The 20,762-nt window shown below is 36.8% G+C and overlaps 1 protein-coding gene across 3 annotated transcripts in view; it reads left to right on the forward strand.

Annotated features, from left to right (window-relative positions):
- The window catches only part of COBL (cordon-bleu WH2 repeat protein), a 1,839,636-nt gene that overhangs the window by 842,946 nt on the left and 975,928 nt on the right, over positions 1–20,762 (forward strand). For all 3 annotated transcript variants that reach the window (XM_044064790.1, XM_044064791.1, XM_044064793.1), the window contains exon 4: positions 15,178–15,406. In XM_044064790.1, the coding sequence (XP_043920725.1) occupies positions 15,178–15,406 (229 nt within the window). The remainder of the gene's footprint in view (positions 1–15,177; positions 15,407–20,762) is intronic.

The following is a 20,762-nucleotide window of genomic DNA, read 5'->3' on the forward strand; positions in this document are numbered from 1 at the left end:
GATGGTTTTATAGTAGTGCCACAATAGCAAACCCAGTGGGACAGATATTTTGGGGACTAGTTATTTCTGCTGAATTAGATCTCTTTTTAAGCAAAAATAGATATTTTAGTTATCTCCATCAATATCCTAGTAGCTTGGACCAGCACGAAAGCTTACATATACAATACTGATTATTATGGCTACTAGACTGTGACTGCTGATATCAGGTCATCCTTAACAATGTGGTTTGGATCGCTGTCTAATCATGACAAAAATAGGTTACATCAAATAGTCAAGTCTGCCGAAAGTATCATTGGTGCTAGTTTGCCCTCTTTACAGGACCTGTAATATTCCAGAGTCATGAAAAGGGCAAGGAAGATCATCACCAACCCTTCGCATCCAGGCTACCATATTTTTGAACTATTACCATCAGCCAGGCATTATAGATTAATACACACCCACCAAAACAAGCAGATATAAGGACAGTTTTTTTCCACAGGCCATCAGGTTCATAAATGGTTAACTCAGCTTATTAGGTTGGGGTGTTCCTTTTCCCAAGCCTCCGAGGATTCTGCAGTATTGTTTACATATTGTTAATACTTGTTTCTTTCAGAGTTTATTTCAATATTTCTTGCACTGAGTTGCACTTTGCACCTTCTGTGTATATGTATACATATACTTTTTTTCTTGTACTTAATAGTTGCATGTATGTTGTTTGTCATGTTCTTAATAGTTGTATGTATGTCATTTATGTAATTCATACTTGGAAAGCCTCTGAAACTGTTGTCAAATTCCTTGTATCCATGCATACCTGGCCAAAAAGTGTGATTCTGATTCTGATTCTGTAAAGTAGTGAGGAGAGCTTTGCTGAAGAAGTGAAAATGGAGTCTGATCTTGACTCAAATTCATTTTTATAATACAGTCAGAGTTTGAAGTGGTGGAACCTGGGCAACATAAAAACTGCAGTAAAATGTTAAACAGCAAATGTAATTGGTAATTTTTTGAAATAAAACTATTGTTTACTTGTACAAAAATACTATTTTCTAATAACTTTTGACCCATGTTTTACACATTATGCAAGAGTTTGTTATGTGTGTCTTTCCTGTTCAAGTGGTTTGGACAAGTAGTTGTATTTGCAATGTACATTTAATTCACTAAATTATTTTTTATTATACAACGACCCCCATTAATATTCCAAAACGTGCACGCTGATTGGTCAGCATGCACGTTGTAAATCAGCGTTATAGTAATGGAAAAAGGTCCAGTCGCCCGGACTTTTTCCATTAGTATAACTCTTTTTTTACAGCAACGGAGAACGCAAGATCTCCGTTGCTTTTTACACACTGTCTCGTTATGTTAAACGAGTTTAACATAGTGAGACAGCTTTAAAAAAATAACGGAGATCTTCCTATCTCTGTTGCTTTTTTTAAAGGTGTCTCGCTATGTTAAACTCCTTTAACATAGCGAGACACTTTGTAAGAAGCAACGGAGATCTTGCTTTCTCCGTTGCTTTTTTCAAAACTGTCTCGCTATGTTAAATGGGTTTAACATAGCGAGACAACTTTAAAAAAGCAATGGAGATTCTCCGTTGTTTTTTTTAAACCTGTTTCGCTATGTTAAACTCCTTTAACATAGCGAGACAGTTTGTAAAAAGCAACAGAGATCTTGCTTTCTCCGTTGCTTTTGCCCACAGCTCTGATGTACTGCATAAGCATACGCATGTGCAGTACATCACAACTGCCGCAGAATACCAGACAGCTGCTGAAGGGCAGCAAGGAGGCATTATACAATGCCATTATTTAAAAAAATGTAATTATTTTTTTCTTAAATAATGTCATTGTATAATAGCAATAGCCCACACCTGGGTGTGGGTAATGCTGGATTTACCCACGGTTGTCTTTGCATGGCCACTCGGGCTTCGCCCTCATGACCAAACCAAACCAACCGTGGGTAAATCCAGCATTACCCACACCCAGGCGTGCGTTATTGCTATAATATTTAATTTTAGCAGGTTCATTAGTAGCAGTGGCTTTTCTGACACTGAGCCTTCAGCTTTAAATTACATGTACAGTTCACATGGCCACCAATGATAATTTGAAAATAAATGGAAATGTTGGAATAGTTTAAAGATTCTTAAGCAATACCATTCACAGATGCATCTCTTTAGCCACTTAACACTGCTAACTATAATAATTTTCTGATGATGAACAGTCAATGTAGTAATGTTTAAAAACCTTGGACTTACAATCTGCCAAACACTGTAAAATAATGTTCACGCTGTAAATGCTGTGTATTCTGCTACCTAACATGAGGTACACTCATATCATTTTTACATACTGTACTTACACATTTTGTTGGATTTTTATCCTTAGTAAATAAACAGTGAAGATACATACACTGCATATAAATATGCCACCTGTAAATATCCTACTGCTGTAGTAAATGCTATAACTGCTAATCTTTTTTCTCAGCTGTCAGTGTTATAAAATGCAGTTATTTATTTCTGAAACTGTAAAAAAAAAAAATGTTTGTCTATCTTGTTGCCTAGCCCAACCAGCAGGTTATAATCACATTCAGAATAACTAAAGCAGGTGATTTAACAAAAATCCGGTAAGAAAAACTACCATAGCAGTGGATTACTGAGACAGTTATAGACATGAAATTCACAACTTCGTATCTGACACAGTATACTTGTGTCTGTAAGTATAACATATATCATATATTAAGCAAACTGTTTCAAATGATGCAGCTGTTTAAGTTAAACACAACATGGCTCACGTAATGTTTGTTCATGTTTTATACATTAAAGCATGAGCGTGCACAAAATGAATGTGATGCTCTAGATTTTCAATTGATAACATCTGCATTTTAAAAATACTAGTATTTGGCAGGCATATTCAGCTTTGTGTTTGCTACTTGCCAGAGATAGCCACAAGATATAGGTTCTACTAACCACCATGTTTTTCTGTAATTCAGAGCAGTTATTTTGTTGGAAGACATAATGATGTAGCCCTTGATATCTTATTTCAGTTGTTCATATTCCTGGAGAGGAGTGCTGCTTTTTTAATGTGGCAGGTATTTTAATTGCTTTACTTATTTTTTCCTGTCGTGTGATTATATTTATGAATTGCTTCTGTGAAGAAGCAGACCTTTAGATATTCTCTGAATTTCTATTGTCAAAACTGTTGTTTTGGCATGCAATTTTTTTCTGTGTTTTAGTTTTTGGAGAGAGAGTGCCTTTTTTTTGGTGAGATTCATTTGCAGTGCGTTTTACTGTTTTTAGCAACTGTCTGATACAGCTGAGGACAGCTATTGCTGTTATGTTTGTGGTATCTGTCTTCAGTGCGCATCACTCCATTTTCTTTAGTATCTAACAAAAACAGCTTTGCCTTTGTGGTACCCCATAAAACTTTCAATTTGGCTTTTCTTAACTTAGTATGTCTACCACAATCATACCTCAAACCTAACTGTACAATGTTGTACCACAGAGGAGAGGACTGGCATGCTTGCTAAAATAATTGTACTGGTATGTGATAGCACATTTAAGTTCTACATTGACATTTTGGAAAATAATAAAGGCAACCATCTGTCCTAGAATTGACATCTGGGATAAGTGATTCTCTTTATTAAATATTCTCTGAAGAACGTTAATCTTAGTATTTCTTTTAACAGCCTGCCTTGTGCATTTCAGTTTTTTTTTGCATTCCAGCTTAGTCTGGTAATGACATGTTATTGGGATCATGTGGGTGTACTCCCCACTGAAAAAAAATTAAACTGGATTTTAGCACCCATACTTAAATTTGATGTTGGGGAAGGACCTTCATTAAAGAAGTACTAATCTCCCAAATTAAAATTTACAGAGGGTACCACAAGTCTGCATTTGCTGAGTAGATACTGAAAATTAGATAACTAGGTGGTTTCTTTTCTCTGAAGGAGCAGTAAACATCCTACTTTGCGGCAATGTTTAAATGTCTTTGTTCTTAAATGTCTTTTGAGTTTTTGCTGTATACTAAAAAGTCATAAGAAAGAGAAAGATATGTTGGTTTGATTTGGTGTACTTTGCATGTCTCATTTGTTTTAATTTTTATTTAAATTTTATAGTGTGCTTATGCCCTTTAGCTCCATCTGCCAGCAGTACTAGTGAATTGTTATTGATCTTATATTAGTCATCCCTCTATTATAAGCTATTGATTATGGGGCAAGAAACACAATATGCCCATTTAATGGGTAAAAACTAATTGTTAAAATAGTCCCTTATTTGTTTGTGAAGAACGAATCAAAGTGGACCCGATGTTCTTAAGAATGAGTGACTTTTTAATATTTAGAACAATATGACCTCATTAATGTCAACAAACTGACAGATTAATGATGATATCAGCTGCCATAACTTCATGCTATATGTAATGTAAGCAAAACTAATTAGTATTGTATTCCCTCATAGGCTGGAAGGGAAGGTTAGAAATATAAAGTTGTATGCGTTTTATATCTGGGCCTAAATTCAAATTTGTAAGCTTTGTCAGATGAAACAATAACCACCTGTGTGTTTTTCTATATTCAGCTCCAACATTGTATTTTTCCATAATACCATATCTGCTTAGCAATTTTGGTTACAGGCATGCACCTGTACCTTGTTATTTAACCAAGTGTTTTTAGTGTTTACAGAGCAGATATCTAGACAATGCACAACAAGCTTTTCATCTAAATTGACTAAGTAATCAATAATGTTAAAGAATTTTATTAATTAACTGCCTGTAAGATAGTTACGATTTTTTAAGGCAGTTAAGTATTTAAGAGCTTTATTTCTGAATGTAAATTTTACATTGTAGATAAAGCATTTTAAGCTGTTGCCATTGGAATCAGGCATTTACTTCTTGAATGTAATTTTTGTTCATGGAATATGCTTTATCTTTATGGTACACTCACTACAGTCAGTAGAGCTGTATTTATATCCGGGAAACTTTATTATTAATTTACTTTCCATAAACAAACAGGTGCACCGTCTGCAAAGGATCCTTTTCAGGTTTGAGATGGATTGTTGTATAGTACTACTGAACTCATGCTGAATCCAGAGCTGTTAGACAGACACACAACTTTCTTCCTTTAATCTCCCTGCATCTACTCTCTCCTGGTTCTCTTCATACCTATCAAATAGAGCTCAATCAGTCAAATGGCTCTCTGTGATGTCACCTTTCCTCCCCGTTCAAACTGGTGTGCCCCAAGGCTCCATCCTTGACCCACTATTATTTAACATCTTTACTAATAATCTCGACCAATCCTGCCACCACTCCACACTCATACAGTATGCTGACGACTCCACCATCATCACAACCTCTGACAGTCAACCCCACCTACTCTCCTTCACTCCAGACACCCTCCACTCAGTTGAAAGATATCTCACAACTTACCAACTTCCACTTAACCCCAATAAAACAAAACTACTTCTCTTCCTTCCCAAATCCCTCCAACACCTCAAAGCCTCCTTCTCTGTCTGTTCTCTAAATAACACTACCGTTAAGGTCGAATCTTACACTAAACTTCTCAGGTCTATAGATGACAAACTTAAATTTGACATCCACATCAATAACTACATCAAGAAGACACACCAAAAACTAGGACTGCTATACAGAAATAAAAAAATTCTTAACACAAGGATCTAAACTGTCCCTAGCTCAAGCCTACCTACTACCTACCCTACTATATACTGCCACAATCTTCACTTAGCTCCCAAACAATTTCACAACCAAACCTGAACTTACATACAACAAAATTGCTAGATTTGCCACTAATGTCTCCTATCACTCACATCACTGCCCCTCCTTACACAAACTCCAGTGGTTAGAAATCCATAATCAGCTTCTTCTGCCTCAGCTCCTTCTGACACATACTATCCTCCATCAACCCGCAGCCTGTCCATCACTAACAACCATCATCTCACCTTATTTCCCCATCTGGGAACTTCGTACCTCCGGCCAACACCTCCTCTGAATGACTAAACCGAATAAATCTATAGGTAAAATGCTATATAGCTACTCAGCTACTTCCTCTTGGAACCACCTTCCTCTCCATATCAGAACTATCCAAAACTCTGGCAACTTCAAACTCGCTATTAAGGAATATCTGCTTAACTCCAGGACCTGCCTTTGTAATGATCCTACTTGAACTCTGCCTCTTCTGCCCCATCTTCCTCCCTTTCTACCCCTATTTCTTACACATATGTATTCCTGCTTGTATTTTATATTCCCTGCTCTTTGATCTTGCCCTCCCACTTTACTCCTATCATCACTATATACTTCTTCCTCCGCTCTCTCCTTCCTCTTACACTCTGCACCCCTCCCTTTTCTTTTCTCTTGTGCCAGGATCTTCCGTTCTGGCACTGTATGCCTCACTACTCTTATACTCAGATTAGCAATTTCCCATTCAAATAAAGATTATGATGAATCTGTGATTGTATGACACATAACAGTTTATATCTATGTTCAATTTTTCTTTCTCTTCAAACACTGTATAAAATGACTCTTTTTTGCTGTATGTATCTCCTCATGATTGTATGCTTAATTACGTAATTGCTTGTAAAATATTTCACTGCTGTCATGGAGCTTTTCTCCTCGGGTCTCTGTTGAAAAAGGGCATCTGCCAGTCAGACCAACCCAGATAACAAATGGCAAATAAATTAAGAAAAGCAAATAATGTTTTGCTATTTGTTTGACACTTATGTGCTGTTTTCACTTGTATGTACTTCACAGAGTTGCAGAGTTCTAGCCAGTGGGTTTGTTGAAGGGCTATAGAGTGGTGTGTTTTTTTAAGAAAGTTGGTGGTAAATTTGCAATCTTATTTTAGCATTTTTCATGTTAGTTTAGAAGTGTTTTTTGAAGATTTGTTAATAACAGTATGTAGTAAAATAGGTAATAAGAGAGATTGGGCCTTGAGGTGATATGTCTATGGTATTAGATACAGTTTGATTCTATGTAACATACCATTTTTTTTATTAATTTGGCCAAAATGTAGTTGATGGTCTATTATGAGCCCTATGAGCTCAGTGTGATTCACTTGTGCTAGTACTGATATATTTGCTCATACTATTTTAAGGGATTTTTTAGTGGTAAAGAACATTATTTTGTTTTTTAAGGGTTTGGTATTAGTTGTGAGTCTGTGGGCCAAGTCTCTTGCTTATTGAAAGTAAGTTGCATTTGTGTTCGTAGCTGCTCAATTGAGTTTACAAAACAAATCAGGGTAGAGCTGTCAGCATATTGAGTAATGGTTCCTGCTGTAGTAGTTTGTGTATGTCATTAGTAAATATGCTGAATAACAGTGGATATACATCCTGTGGGACACATACTGAACTGGGAGTAAAAGTCGAATAGGTGTCTTTCCATTTTACTGACTGAGCACGTCTGGTGATGTAGCTTCTGAAGCCAGATATCTCTAGTTGGGCCGTGCTTCTAAGAAATAATTTGTGAGGAAGAGTGTCAAATGCCTTTGAAAGGTTTAGGAAAAAAATGAGGTTATACCATTATGATTCAGAAAGGAATTTATTGCTTTTACGATGGCCAGGAAGTCAGGAAGTCTGTATCGGTACCATGTACTAGCCTGAAGCCATGCTTAGAGGAGGTCATTAGGTGGTTGGTAGTCAGGTGATTGAGGAATAGTTTGTTAATACATTTTTTCAAATATTTTAGATATTGAAGTTGGGATTGCTATTAATCTAAAGTTAGAGATTTTAATGGCTGCCCCTGGTCTCTCCCTCATTTATGGATGTGAATGATGTAAGCTTGTTTCCATTGTTGAGGGCTAAACTGTTTTGATATAGATGTGTTTACTAGTGTTGTTAATGGGTATGTTGCTGTATTGGCAGGGACTTTAAGGTATTCAAGAGGGAGTTGATATATAGTTTTATTTTATTTAGGAGCTTATTGATTAGCTCTATAGATACTGTCTGTAGGGTGAAAGTACCATGTGCAGCATCTGAAGTAGAGGTATTGATTTTACTATTTTGCAGCTATAAAAGGGAGATTGCATTTTGAATAAAGTAGGTGCTCATTTTGCAGGCAATTTTATAGAATACAGTAGTTTATTTCATTGGTATGTTTTTATGTGGTTTATTAACCGTTCATGTTACCAAAAAGTGTTTCAGACTCTTTGAGGAAGAGTTTTGCAGTCTGTTTTAGTAATTTTTCTTGTGTGCCCTATTATATATTGTTTACTTTATTTCTAAAAGTTTGATAGTTCTGGAAAGATAGTGGTATCTTTTGTATCTTACACATTTTTTAGGGTTTGTCTTTTTGTGACTTAATTTGTTTAATTTCAGTAGTTAGCCAAGAGCTAAGAATGTTTGAGATATTCTTTTTAGTTATTGGAGCTAGGAATTTAGGATATTTAGAAAAGTTTCATTGAAATATTTAACTACTTCGGTAGAGGGAGGTGGATACCAATTATATTGTTGTAGTACAGAGTTAAAAGTTGTGTCAGAGTATTTTTTTATGACCTCTTCTAAATGTAAGTGGTAGCCTTTGGTGGTCTAGCATGTACCTATGTTATATAGGTTGTATGGGGAGCACTGTTTGAATGTAAGAAAGTACCAGCATACTGGGTACATGTATTATTTGTGGTTAATATCCAGTATAGGATACTGTGTCCTTTTCTGGTCTTGTTAGTTCTCATAGGTTGTCTGATAAACTGAATCAAGCCAAATGGATTTATGGATAGGAGAAGGGTGTTTTGAGTATCATAGGTGGATAGTGTAGTCTAGTCAAGGTCAAGGCTAATTTCCTTTAGTATTGTAACGTTATGTTTTGTAGTACTTGTTTTCAATGACAGGATGTCCTCTAGGGTGTTGAGTTCATAGGTTCATAGGTTGGTACTAGGCTCTCGGCCCTAAGGCCTATACAAGCCTAGCCATAACAATTCCCTAGCTATTTCTTCCCACAGTATTTACTTCCCTGGACCCCTGTCTAGCAGGGCGACTGACATGATCCCCGGGGTGAATTTCCTATCTCCCATCCAGTCATCAAGGTTCCTTTTGAAGAGGGCCAACTAGGTGCTCTGCTTGACATGTATGGGCAGTCTATTCCAGAGTCTGTGGAATCTCTGGGTCAGGAATCTATCCCTCCAGCATGTTTTGTTCATTGTGATGACAAGATTTAGATCCTTGGAGTGTGTGTCTCTGAGGGATTGGCATTTCTTTAAGTGTAGCATGTCCAGCAACTCTGGATTTGACATGGCCTTGTATGTTAAGCAGAGATCACCTCTGAGTAGACGATATGCGACAGAGTATAGGTAGAGTTTTTTTAAACGGTCACCATAGGGCATCTGATTTAGGCCTGTGATTCTTTTAGTGAGGTATTCCTGTGGCGTTTCCAGTTGTTGCAGATGTCTTGAGAGGTGCATACCAAACGGGGCATTGTATTCTATAATGGGTCTAATGAGTACAGTTGGACAATGACCTCCTTTTTTCTGGATGAAAAGCCCTTAGTGATGAGGTGTGCCACATAGAAGGATTTCCTGACTGTTGTGGCGATGTGGTTATCGAAGGTGAGACCACTTTCCACCTGTGTCCCTAAGTCTCTTATCACACTTTCGGTGTTTAGTGTACTGCCTATGTGGTAATTCGCGGTTACATGTTTTTTCCCAAAGGGGATAACTATACATTTCTTGGCATTGAGCTTGAGCCGATGGCTCTGGCACCAAGCATCTGTATCTGTAAGGCTCTGTGAATAGACTAGTGTAGTACTTGTGTATTGAATTGGGATATTTGTTTATTATAAAGCGCGACTTCTAGGTTGTTTAAGTACAGGATTATAACACCACCTGCTCTTTTAGTTAGGTGGTCAGTTCTGAGTAGATTAGAGCCAGGGGGGTAAGATGTCTTCGTCAGGTATTGTGGGTTTAAGCCAGGTTCCTGTTATGCTTATACAGAGTTTTTTGTAGTTATATATAATATTTTATATATTTAGAATATTTAAATTATATATTTTGAGACCTTGTGATTATACATTATGGTATCTGTTTGAATTGTAACAGGTGATTCTGGAGTTTATATGTCTCCAGAGGTCAGAAGGTGAAGGAATATACCTGACAGAACTTGATGTACTGTGCATTTTTTTATTATAACCAAGAGTTCTTTTTTGAGGTGACGTTTAGTTGATGGTATAGATCTGTGAATTAATTCATGGTTGGTTTGATTTTCATCTGAGAGAAGCTGTAGGGTGGTTCATATGTGAGGTTGATGTAGTTAAATAAATAAAATAAATAAAATAAAATAATGTGGTTATTTGTATGTTTGGAATATGGAGTGTAATATAGAGGGGTTTGGTAATGGGTTAAATGTGCAAAGTTTAAGTGTAGAATTGATACCAGTAAGTGAATATGGACAGGTTTTATATGAGTATGCTACATGCGGGGGTGCTTTTGTAGGAGATTGTTTTTATTGGTGCAGTTATAGGTTTAAGTAGGTGGAGGGGGTAGTGAAGTTTTACACTGTTTTGTGCTTTCTTTGGAGAGTGTTTGCCAGCAAAAGTCATGTGTTATGAAGTTAAGGTTTAGACAGTAGAATGAACACAGAAGGAGCATGAAGGACTTGTCATTGAATCAATATAAGTGTTTCCTGGTGTTGGGATAGGGGAGATGCAATGTAAGATGTCAGTCAGAAACTGGATTAGTAGGGGTTGTGTGGAAGAAGAGCAAAGTGAGCTACCAATCAGAGACTGGAGTGGCAACCAGTAAGTGCAGGCTTCCACATAGTCAGCTTCTAAGAATGGCTCCTGCATCTCAAGATTTAGACAAAAACTTACTGAAAGCTAGAAGAGGTAAGTAAATGAGAAATAGGAGAATCAGGCTTGGAGGAACTGCTGAAATAAATTGCAGTTACAGGAGGGAGCCTGTTGTGATGACTGTGTGTAATTCAGCAACTAAAACTATGGAAGAAATGAGAGTGCAACAGGGGCTCAACCATTAAAAGTACAAGGCAGTGTCCTGTGCTGACATTATGCACCATTCTGTTACAAAAAGTACAGTTAGCACAGAGCAACTGTAGTAAAGGCATGCTACATAGGATGAACTTGTCTTTGGTGGGATTAGCTTGTTAACTGGGGGATGGGGGTGGGGGTGGATAGAGAACAGAAGAAATGCATCCTCTAGTGTTCAGTTTATAGCCAGGCAATGTACTGCTTTCCTGTGGACCACACCTAGAACCCTTATGCCTTTGGTGGGATTAGCTTGCTCACTGGCTGGGGGGAGGGAGCAGAGAGCAAGAGAGATACAATCTCTAGTCTTCAATTCGTAGCCTGGAAAAGTACTTTTCTCCTGAGGACCACACCTAGAACATTTAAGCATTTGGTGGGATTAGTTTGTTAGCTTAGAGGGAGGGGTCAGAGAGCAGGAGAAATACAGCCATTAATGCTACCATGCGGATGACACCAACAGAATATTGGTCTGTGTGCAACAAGTCTGTAGACAAAAGTCTGTTCCTTCAAAATTATGTTGATTCTTAGGCACACAATTATAGTAGCTGTGTATAACATTTTTCTTTTTGTAGATTAGGAGGGAGTCAAAGACTTATATCTTACAGATGGAAATACATTTTATACCACTTTCTTGCCTTTTGGGTACAATCATAGCTTCTGAACATATGCGAATTCTTACTTTACTGTTGTGTAGGATGAAAGTGATATAGCGCATTTGCTGCCCATCATTAGGTTCCTGTGTATGCCAGTCAGAGTATATACTTTGGGGTGCAGCCACAATGCATTACTGCTTGCATGTTTTGGGATTTTGGAGGAGAGGGGATGCTATCTTCAACAGTTAAACTTCCCCTATGAACTAAGGTGAGAAAACCTGTTCTTGCCCATAAGTTCTGTGAATGATGGACAAAGTTTGGGATAGATTGCTGGTAAACATAACATATCCTTTCTCAGCATGAGAAACAAAACTGTGACTTCAGCCTTCACCTTGATTAGCCCTATGATGGCTGCTTTTGTTATAGTTCCCTGCACTAACCACACTTCCAGGCAGATAGTGGGTTGTGTTCATAGGTATATTGTGAGTACTAGGCAATCAGTATGCAGACCATTTCAAGCCTAGTCAAAAAACCCTAGTCAAAATTTCAGCAAGTAAAACAAAAGAACCAGCTAACACAGCACTGTATAAAACGTGCTTAATGTAAAAAATAAAACTAGTAAAAAGCATGTAAGTATATGAAATAAGCAGATGTGGCAGTAGGACTGCTTTATATAAGCATGTTTGTAAAACTGGTATTTAATTATTGAATGTAGAAGCCAGAGGAGGTGATATTAAAGCAAAAACGGAATAATTAGAAGTAAAATGAATGTTAATTTTACAATGTGACAAAGGGAAAGGTTTAAATGAGCATATACCTTTAAAACCCTTGCTGAGGTCACATGATTTAACCAGGTGACTTTGAGCTTTCCTGACTGCATTTAAGCACTGCTTGTTTGTTTTTAGATCTGATGAAGCACATTTGGTGTGAAAGCACTCATCTGTTATGTACTTTTTACTGTTTTTATTTTTTTAGATTTTATAGAGTGCTGTGTTAGCTGGTTCTTTTGTTTTTCTTGCTACTTTTGAATTTGTCTGCTCAGTTTGATTTTATTTGTTTCCTATACAAAATTTCCCTCTAGCCTCAAGATGGGCAAGACAAGATAGACCAAAAGCTAATTTGAGGCTGCCCTTTCAATTATCTAGGATTACCTTGAAGGTGGCAAGGGTGCTACTCTGCTTGACATGTAGTGGATATTTGTTTCAGAGGTGAGGGATACATTGTGATATAAATCTGCCATGCCGATGTGTCTTATTTATCTGCTGATGAAGGTTTAGTTCCTTTAATAGAGTATTTGATGTACCGTTAGTAGCTGTGAAGGAATAAGAGATCAAATAGTTCTGGGTGTTTCATGACATGAAAAGCTAGACATAGATCTCCATGGAGGAGTCTGTAAGAGAATGAGTACAAGGAAGGGGCTGCCAGTCTCTCCTGATAATGAATATTTTTGAAATCACTTATTTTTTTAGTTATAAATCTCTGAGGTTTCTCAAACTGTATGATAACATTTAGATAAATACATAACAAAAGGAGTATTATATTCAATAACACATCTGATTAAGGAGAATTAAGACTTCTTTGGATTCACTGGAGATACCTTTGGAAAGTAGATGGGCCAGATAAAAGGCTTTCCAAATTATTGTGGAGACATGGTGATCAAATGATAAGGAATTATTAACAAGAGTACCTAGATCCCTTACAACAGTGTCTGATTGGAGAGATGCATCTCATATCTTGCAAATGAAACGGTTTTGTTTACCAAAATGAACTATGCTACTTTTTTCATATAATTTGAGACCATTGTCTTTGCACCATGGTCTAAGCTGTTTTGGAGAAATGGTGAATCAGTTGAAGATACAAAATCAAAAACCAATTTACAACCATCTACAAATTTACTTAACTATAGGTCAGAAATGCTGGCCTGGAGGTCTAAGAAATATATGTCAAATAGATGAGGGCCCAAAGCTGTGAGCCCTGTGGTACACCCCTAGTAACTAATTTGCTTTCAGAAGTGGAATGTGCTACTGTAACCACATGAGCTCTGTCAGACAACCAGTTAGCTATTCATTGCACAATGTAAGGATTTACATTCAGATTTACAAATCTGTCAATAATGGTTGCATAGGGAATAGTATCAAAGGTCTTGGACAGGTCTAGATATGCTGTATGTACTACATAATCACTGTCCACTGCTTAAATTAATGAAGTTAATAAGGCAGGGGCTTCCTTTGATAAAGTCAAATTGATAATGGTCCAGGACTGAAAGGCTCTCAATGTCCAAATTAATGAAGTCTGAGATAATACATTCCATAACATTACATAGGGGGCTAGTTTGACTAATGGGTCTGTAGTTACCGGGGTCTGTGGTTGGGTCACCCTTATGTAATGGCATTACAGTAGTTGTTTTTCATGCTTCGGGAATTTGAACAGTGGAGAGGCTTGGATTAAGGAGTTTCAGAAGAGGTTCAGAAAGGCCATATTTGGCACTGATAAGCCTGGTATGTTATCAGGGCCCATGGATGAAGTATTATTGTTTTTTGAAAGGACTGATTAATCTTGTTTCATTGTAATAAAAAGGGTGGCTGGGATCGTAGAACCTGTGGGATAGCTATATCTGTGGGTAGAGTAAAATTTGGAATAAACTGATTATCTAGGATATTAGCTATTTCCTTTGGTCAAAGAGTGTAGTCATGCCTCCTAATTGTCCAGATTTTTGCAGAATGTCCAGATTTTTACCTCATATTTTTTATCTGTTCTTCATAAAATTTAAGGATTTCTGGCAAATCACTGAGGATTGGAGTCACTAAATAATGACGCATATTTGACTTTCAGACTTCATATCCTTAAGAAAATGCATACTAACACAAATCATGTTATTCTAGCAACTTTCTAAGTTTATTTAAAATGTATCCTTATTTATGAGCCTTTGTTACCCCATTATTTTAGGCTTTGTCCAGATTTCATGCACTAAAAGTTTGAAAGGTATGTGTGTAGTATTATTGTGGACTTTCTGAACACTGTAGTTTGTTAATTCTTAACTTCCTGCCATAGTTAAAGAAAAAATTGCTGTTATTTTTTAATTTAGTGGCTATTTTAAGTTCATGCTCACCTTTGAGCTTCCTAATGGTTCCCTTAAGCTCTTTGTTAGTTTGGTTATTTGTGCTCTTAAGGTAGGTAGAATGGCACTTCTTATAAGCATTAAGCAGTTTATTTCTGTTGTTATATAATTTATTTATATGAGTATTCCACCACAGGGGTTTGTTTTCACGCTTCTCATTTATTTGTTGCAGATAGGGACTGTTTTATCAGTACAACTATTTAAGTGGGAGCAGAAGTCAGAGGCATAGGTAGCAGCTACAGCAATAGGAGGATTACAGCAGAATTTATTTAAGTTGTCAAATAACTGAAGAAGGTTTGCTTTTGAGAAGTCCCTAAACACACAGCTGTTTACAGGGGAAGTACCACCGGGTTTAAAGGAAAAGGTCATTTGTTTTAAGGAGAACTTGTTATGTTTTCCATGGGCGTTGCTTGGAGGTAGAAGGATGCTTACATATACTTAAACATTATCTTAGAATATTTTGACATAAATGAATACATTGTTGAAATGGCATTAACTAAAAATTCTTTATTTTGGTTATTATTGACAGAAATCTGTTAGGCTGGTGGTAAATTTCCTCAGGACACAAAAGGCAGTAATCCGAGTTAGTCCTGGCACCCCAGTCTATCATCTAATTCCAGCCATTTGCGAAAAGTGTGACTTGAAGAAAGATCATGTTATTTTACTGAAAGACAGTAGTGGCAAAGAAGAATTGGATATTTCCAAGTCGTTGAATGAATTAGGATTACGGGAGCTGTATGCACTGGACACTAGTAGAGGTAAGTGTAATCCAACTCACTTATAAAGTAAGATATACTCATGAGCAAGAGAAAACTGCTTGGATTTCCTGAGAGAAAGAAAACTGTTGGCTGGTTTCACCAGTGGATAGCATTGAAGAATGAAAATGTTAAAGTAAATTATATAATGGTATATAAACTACCAGATTTTTTTATGCTAAGGAACAAGATGTATTTATTGTTAATTACGTAATCACATTTTGCAGTATTTTTCACAAAAACAAAAAGTTCCAGTTTATTTCAATGCAAGACAAGAATGACATGTTTTCAGTTTATCTTTTTTTGTTTAGATGTTATTCTTATTGCCAGCTGTATTTCATTCTTTGCATCACCTGGTGTTTTAATGTATGTTATTCAGCTTCTGGACTGCTTCGTCCTACTTACTGTGTAACATATCACAGATGGAAGAGGAGGGAAACATTTTTGCTAGGAAGAGTTAAAGATACCCTCTCTTCCACTAAAGCAAATGTGTCAACACCACTTTTTCCCCTTTTGCCCTTGCCACCCAGACCTTCTAACATTCCTGATACTCTATTGATCCAGTTCCACTTCAGAATCTCGAGTTACTGAAAACTCAAACTTCATATGGTCAATACCATATGACCGAGTTTTCAAAAACTCGAAATGCTAAAGTAAAATTAAAAAAAAAAAAAAAAAACAGTAAAACACATCATTCCAGCAGGAGGGCAAGCCCCCCTGCACCCCACACTACCCTTACTTAAATATACCAACTCCGAGATCGTGCTACAGTGGGGAAAAGGGAAATCTCCCATTCCACACTATATGCAGAAATGCAGAATGGGAGATTTCCCATTTCCTCGCTATAGTGCAATCACAGAGATGGAATATTTAAGTAGGGAGGGTGCAAGGGGACTTGCCCCCATACAAAAAATCTATTTAAACTAAATGCAAGTCTTTTTTTCTCACACTTCAGAATTTCGAGTTTCTGAAAACTCGACCATATGAAGTTTGAGGTTTCAGTAACTTGAGATTCTGAAGTGAAACCACTGATCTGTATTGTCCTCCAACCTACCAGATGATAGCAACATGTTCAACATTTTTTTACATTATTACATGTTCAATTAGTTGATATTAGAGCTGATTGCAGACTGAGAAGAAGGGTAATGCACATGAATGACAATACCAGTAATAACCAATATACAATGCCATGCCATTCATATTCATCATACAAAGTTGCTTTCCAGATTTGTTTTTCTGCGTTTTTGTGGAGACAAGTCCTCCCCCCATTGAAGTGGATGTAGAATTCACTTCAAGCACCTGCAGAAGTAATATAATCAACTCCAAGGTTGATACATCTCATCAGAAAGGAGGTTTTGTGCATGCTGCACAGAGTTTGAATTATTCCATTATTTGATGATTGTGAATTGTCAAAGTGCTGTCAGTCGCAGCACTCTCCTGTTATCATAAGATGCTAGTGGGTCATCATACATGAGTTTTTCACATATCTGTATTTCATAACATCCCATTCATTTGGTAAACTACATCAGAAAGGGTACTGACCAGTAGTGAGGTCTTTATATGTACCAGGCATGTAATTCAGTGTGCACTGACACTCTGGATGATGTTAGCCTGTGCATGCTCATGATCACATTATTGGGGTGCTTAAGTTAGTGGTCTCCAGGCGTAAGGAAGTGTTGCCCATTTAAGAAGGTATTGTCATGCTTCCTCATCCACAGGTACACAAGACAGCATTAGCTGTTCATTCCTGCCTGTATGTTGTAGAGCCATTTTGTTACAGTTATAATATTAAAAAAATGAAATTATTTCAATTGTATATACAGTGGAGATAAAAAGTTTACACACCCCTGTTAAAATGCCAGGTTTTTCTGATATAAAAAAATGAGACCACAACAAATCATTTCAAAACTTTCCCCACCTTTAATATGATCTATAACCTGTACAATTCAATTGAAAAACAAACAAATCTGTTAGGGGAAAAATTAAAAATAAAAAAACGTACAATACACTGGTTGCATAAGTGTGTAGACCCTTAAACTAGTACTTTGTTGAAGCACCTTTTGATTTAATTACAGCAGTCAGTCTTCTTAGGTACCCACCTGCCATCAATTAAAGAGACTCTGATTAACTCCAAATAAAGTTCAGCTGTCCTACCAGGATTTTCCTGACATTTGCTCAGTTGCCTGCTACAGCAAAAGCCATGGTTTGTAGAGAGCTTACAAAGCATCAAAGGGATCTCATTGTTGAAAAGTATCAGTCAGGAGAAGGGTACAAAAAAAGTTCTACAGCATTGGATATACCAACTAACACAGTCATCAAAAAGTGGAGAAAATATGGGACAACAGTGACGTTGCAAAGAACTGGACATCCCTCCAAAACTGATGAAAAGACAAGACGAAAACTGGTTAGGGAGTTTGCCAAGAGACCTACAGCAACACTGAAGGAGCTTCAAGAATTTCTGGCAAGTACTGGTTGTGTACTACATGTGACAACAATCTCCCATATTCTCCATATGTCTGGACTATGGGGTAGGGTTGCAAGATGGAAGCCTTTTCTTACACAGAAAAACATCCAGGGCCAGCTAAAATTTGCAAAACAATACATCAAGTCTCCCAAAAGCATGTAGGAAAATGTGCTATGGTCGGATGAGACCAAGGTTGAACTTTTTGGCCACAATTCTAAAAGGAACGTATGGTGCAAAATCAACACTTCGCATCACCAAAAGAACACCATCCCCACTGTGAAGCATGGTGGTGGCAGTATCATGCTTTGGGGTTGCTTTTCTTCAGCTGGAACTGAGGCTTTAGTCAAGGTGGAGGGAATTATGAACAGTTCCAAATACCAGTCACATTTGGTCTGCTAGAAAACTGAAGATGAAGAGAAATTTCACCTTTCAGCACAACAATGACCCCAAGCATACATCCAAATCAACAAAAGAATGGCTTCCACAGAAGAAAAGTAAAGTTTTGGAATGGCTCAGCCAGAGCCCAGACCTAAATCCAATAGAAAGTCTGTGGTGTGACCTGAAGAGGGCTGTGCACAAGCGATGCCCCCACAATCTGACAGATTTGGAGCGCTTTTGTAAGGAAGAGTTGGCAAGTATTGCCAAGTCAAGATGTGCCATGCTGATAGACTCCTGCCCAAGAAGACTGAATGTTTCAACAAAGTATTAGTTTGAGGGTGTGCACACACAACAAAGTATTAGTTTAAGGGTGTACACACTTATGCAACCAGCGTATTGTACGTTTTTTATTTTTTATATTTTTCCCCTAACAGATTTGTTTGTTTTTCAATTCAATTGTACAGGTTATCGGTCACATTAAAGGTGGGAAAAGTTTTGAAATTATTTATTGTAGTCTCATTTTTTTATATCACAAAAACCTGGCATTTTAACAGGGGTGTGTACACTTTTTATAGCCACTGTTTTTATATATATATATATATATATATATATATATATATATATATATATATATATATATATATATATATATATATATATATACAGCATATGTGCATCATGGTATATGTCATTGCATTTTTTGCTGAAGGCATTCATCAAGCAACAAATGATCAATAAGCTTTGTTTTGACAAGATTGTGGGACTTTGTGATAATTTTGCATCAGCATTAACAACAGTTACAGCAAATGTATTGGTTATTTATATTTCTTGGAAAACTTTAATGTTTTTAGACTTTGATTACTTGTGTACATTCATAAAGGATGAATTTGTTTAGTGCTACGACAGATGATTTAATTACACCTGCTCAGAGGTCTCCCCTGGTGGAGGACTTTTTAGGGAATGCTGTTAGTACATTTAGAGTTAGAGACAGAACAGCTCACTCAAACAGTATTCTAGAGATGGTGAATCCCCCATGACTCTGTTTACAGGACTGGTTCAGCAAGAAAGTGGAGTTGTGGGTGAGCTGTAACAGTGACAATTCCCATGCTGGGTCATTCGACAAACAAATTTAGATTTTTGAATCCAAGTTAACTAAATTTAAAAAATTACAAGTGGAAAATAATTATTTAAAAGAACGTACAGTATATGGTTACAAATCCCTAAAGGGCTTAGGTATTGGAAGTATCCCACATGGCCTGTGACAATATTAATAAAAGTGTAAACAAATATTTTAATAACTTAAAAGGTAATATGTTAAAGTTTGCCTCCCCTTACTGTAAGTAGGGGAAAATAGATATAATGTCATTTCATTTCATTTTAATTTATTATTATTGTTAGTTTTTTATTGTAATCTAGTGTGATTTATATGGGTATATTATAGCAATAACCCACGCCTGGGTGTGGGTAATGCCAAACAAAGCCAACAGTGGGTAAATCCAGCATTACCCACACCCAGAAGTGGGTTATTGCTATTATACAATGACATTATTTAAGAAAAAAAAATTACTTTTCTTAAATAATGGCATTGTATAATGCCTCCTTGCTGCCCTTCCGCAGCTGTCTGGTATTCTGCGACAGTTCTGATGTACTGCGCATGCGTATGCCTACACAGTACATCAGAGCTGTGGGCAAAAGCAACGGAGAAAGCAAGATCTCCATTGCATTTTACTGTTTCGCAAAAAGCAACGGAGAATCTCCGTTGCTTATTTTAAAGGTGTCTCGCTATGTTAAACCCATTTAACATAGCGAGACAGTTTTGAAAAAAGCAACGGAGAAAACAAGATCTCCGTTGCTTTTTACAAACAGTTTTCGCATGAAAATACTGACATGCAAACTGACAAGTGCACTTAAACTGTCACTGAACTACTGAGTGTTAGAAATCTGCTATGTTGTGGTGATCACATTTAACACCGCATTTACCTCATTTAGTGGTCATCGTTATTCCATCTCTATAACACTTGATGACAGGGTGTGGTGTTTCAATACTGTTTTTCAGGGCATCTTAAATAAACTGGCATCAATGTACAACCAGCACATCAGAGCCATGAATCTAAATTGGAAGTTAGACGAAAGTGCTAAATAAAGCAAAACATTTTGGAATTTTATGTGGTATGAGTGGACTAGTGTGTAAATTGTGGCTTTGGTTTCTTTTGTACATACTTGTGGTGCATTTCAAGGTTACTTTAGTGTGTCTGTCAGAAATCACATATTGTATAATGCTAACTTCAGTACACCTCCTTATCACATACCTACTGCCTGTAGGTTTCATACATTGTCTGCTAACTTGATACACAAATTCTGAATAAATTAAAAATAGGGTCTGTTGCTCCTGGAGATCTTCCCTCTGAATTTCTTAATATCTGAACCAGTTCAATAGCCTACACTATTTCTGCACTTATAAATTACTGTATTAAAGAAAAACATGTTGGATTTATCTGAAAAAAGGTACTCTTTGTA

The sequence above is a fragment of the Protopterus annectens genome, chromosome 3.part0 (assembly GCF_019279795.1).
Source record: "Protopterus annectens isolate FY-2018-M chromosome 3.part0, PAN1.0, whole genome shotgun sequence".
In the NCBI taxonomy this organism is placed as follows: Eukaryota; Metazoa; Chordata; order Ceratodontiformes; family Protopteridae; genus Protopterus; species Protopterus annectens.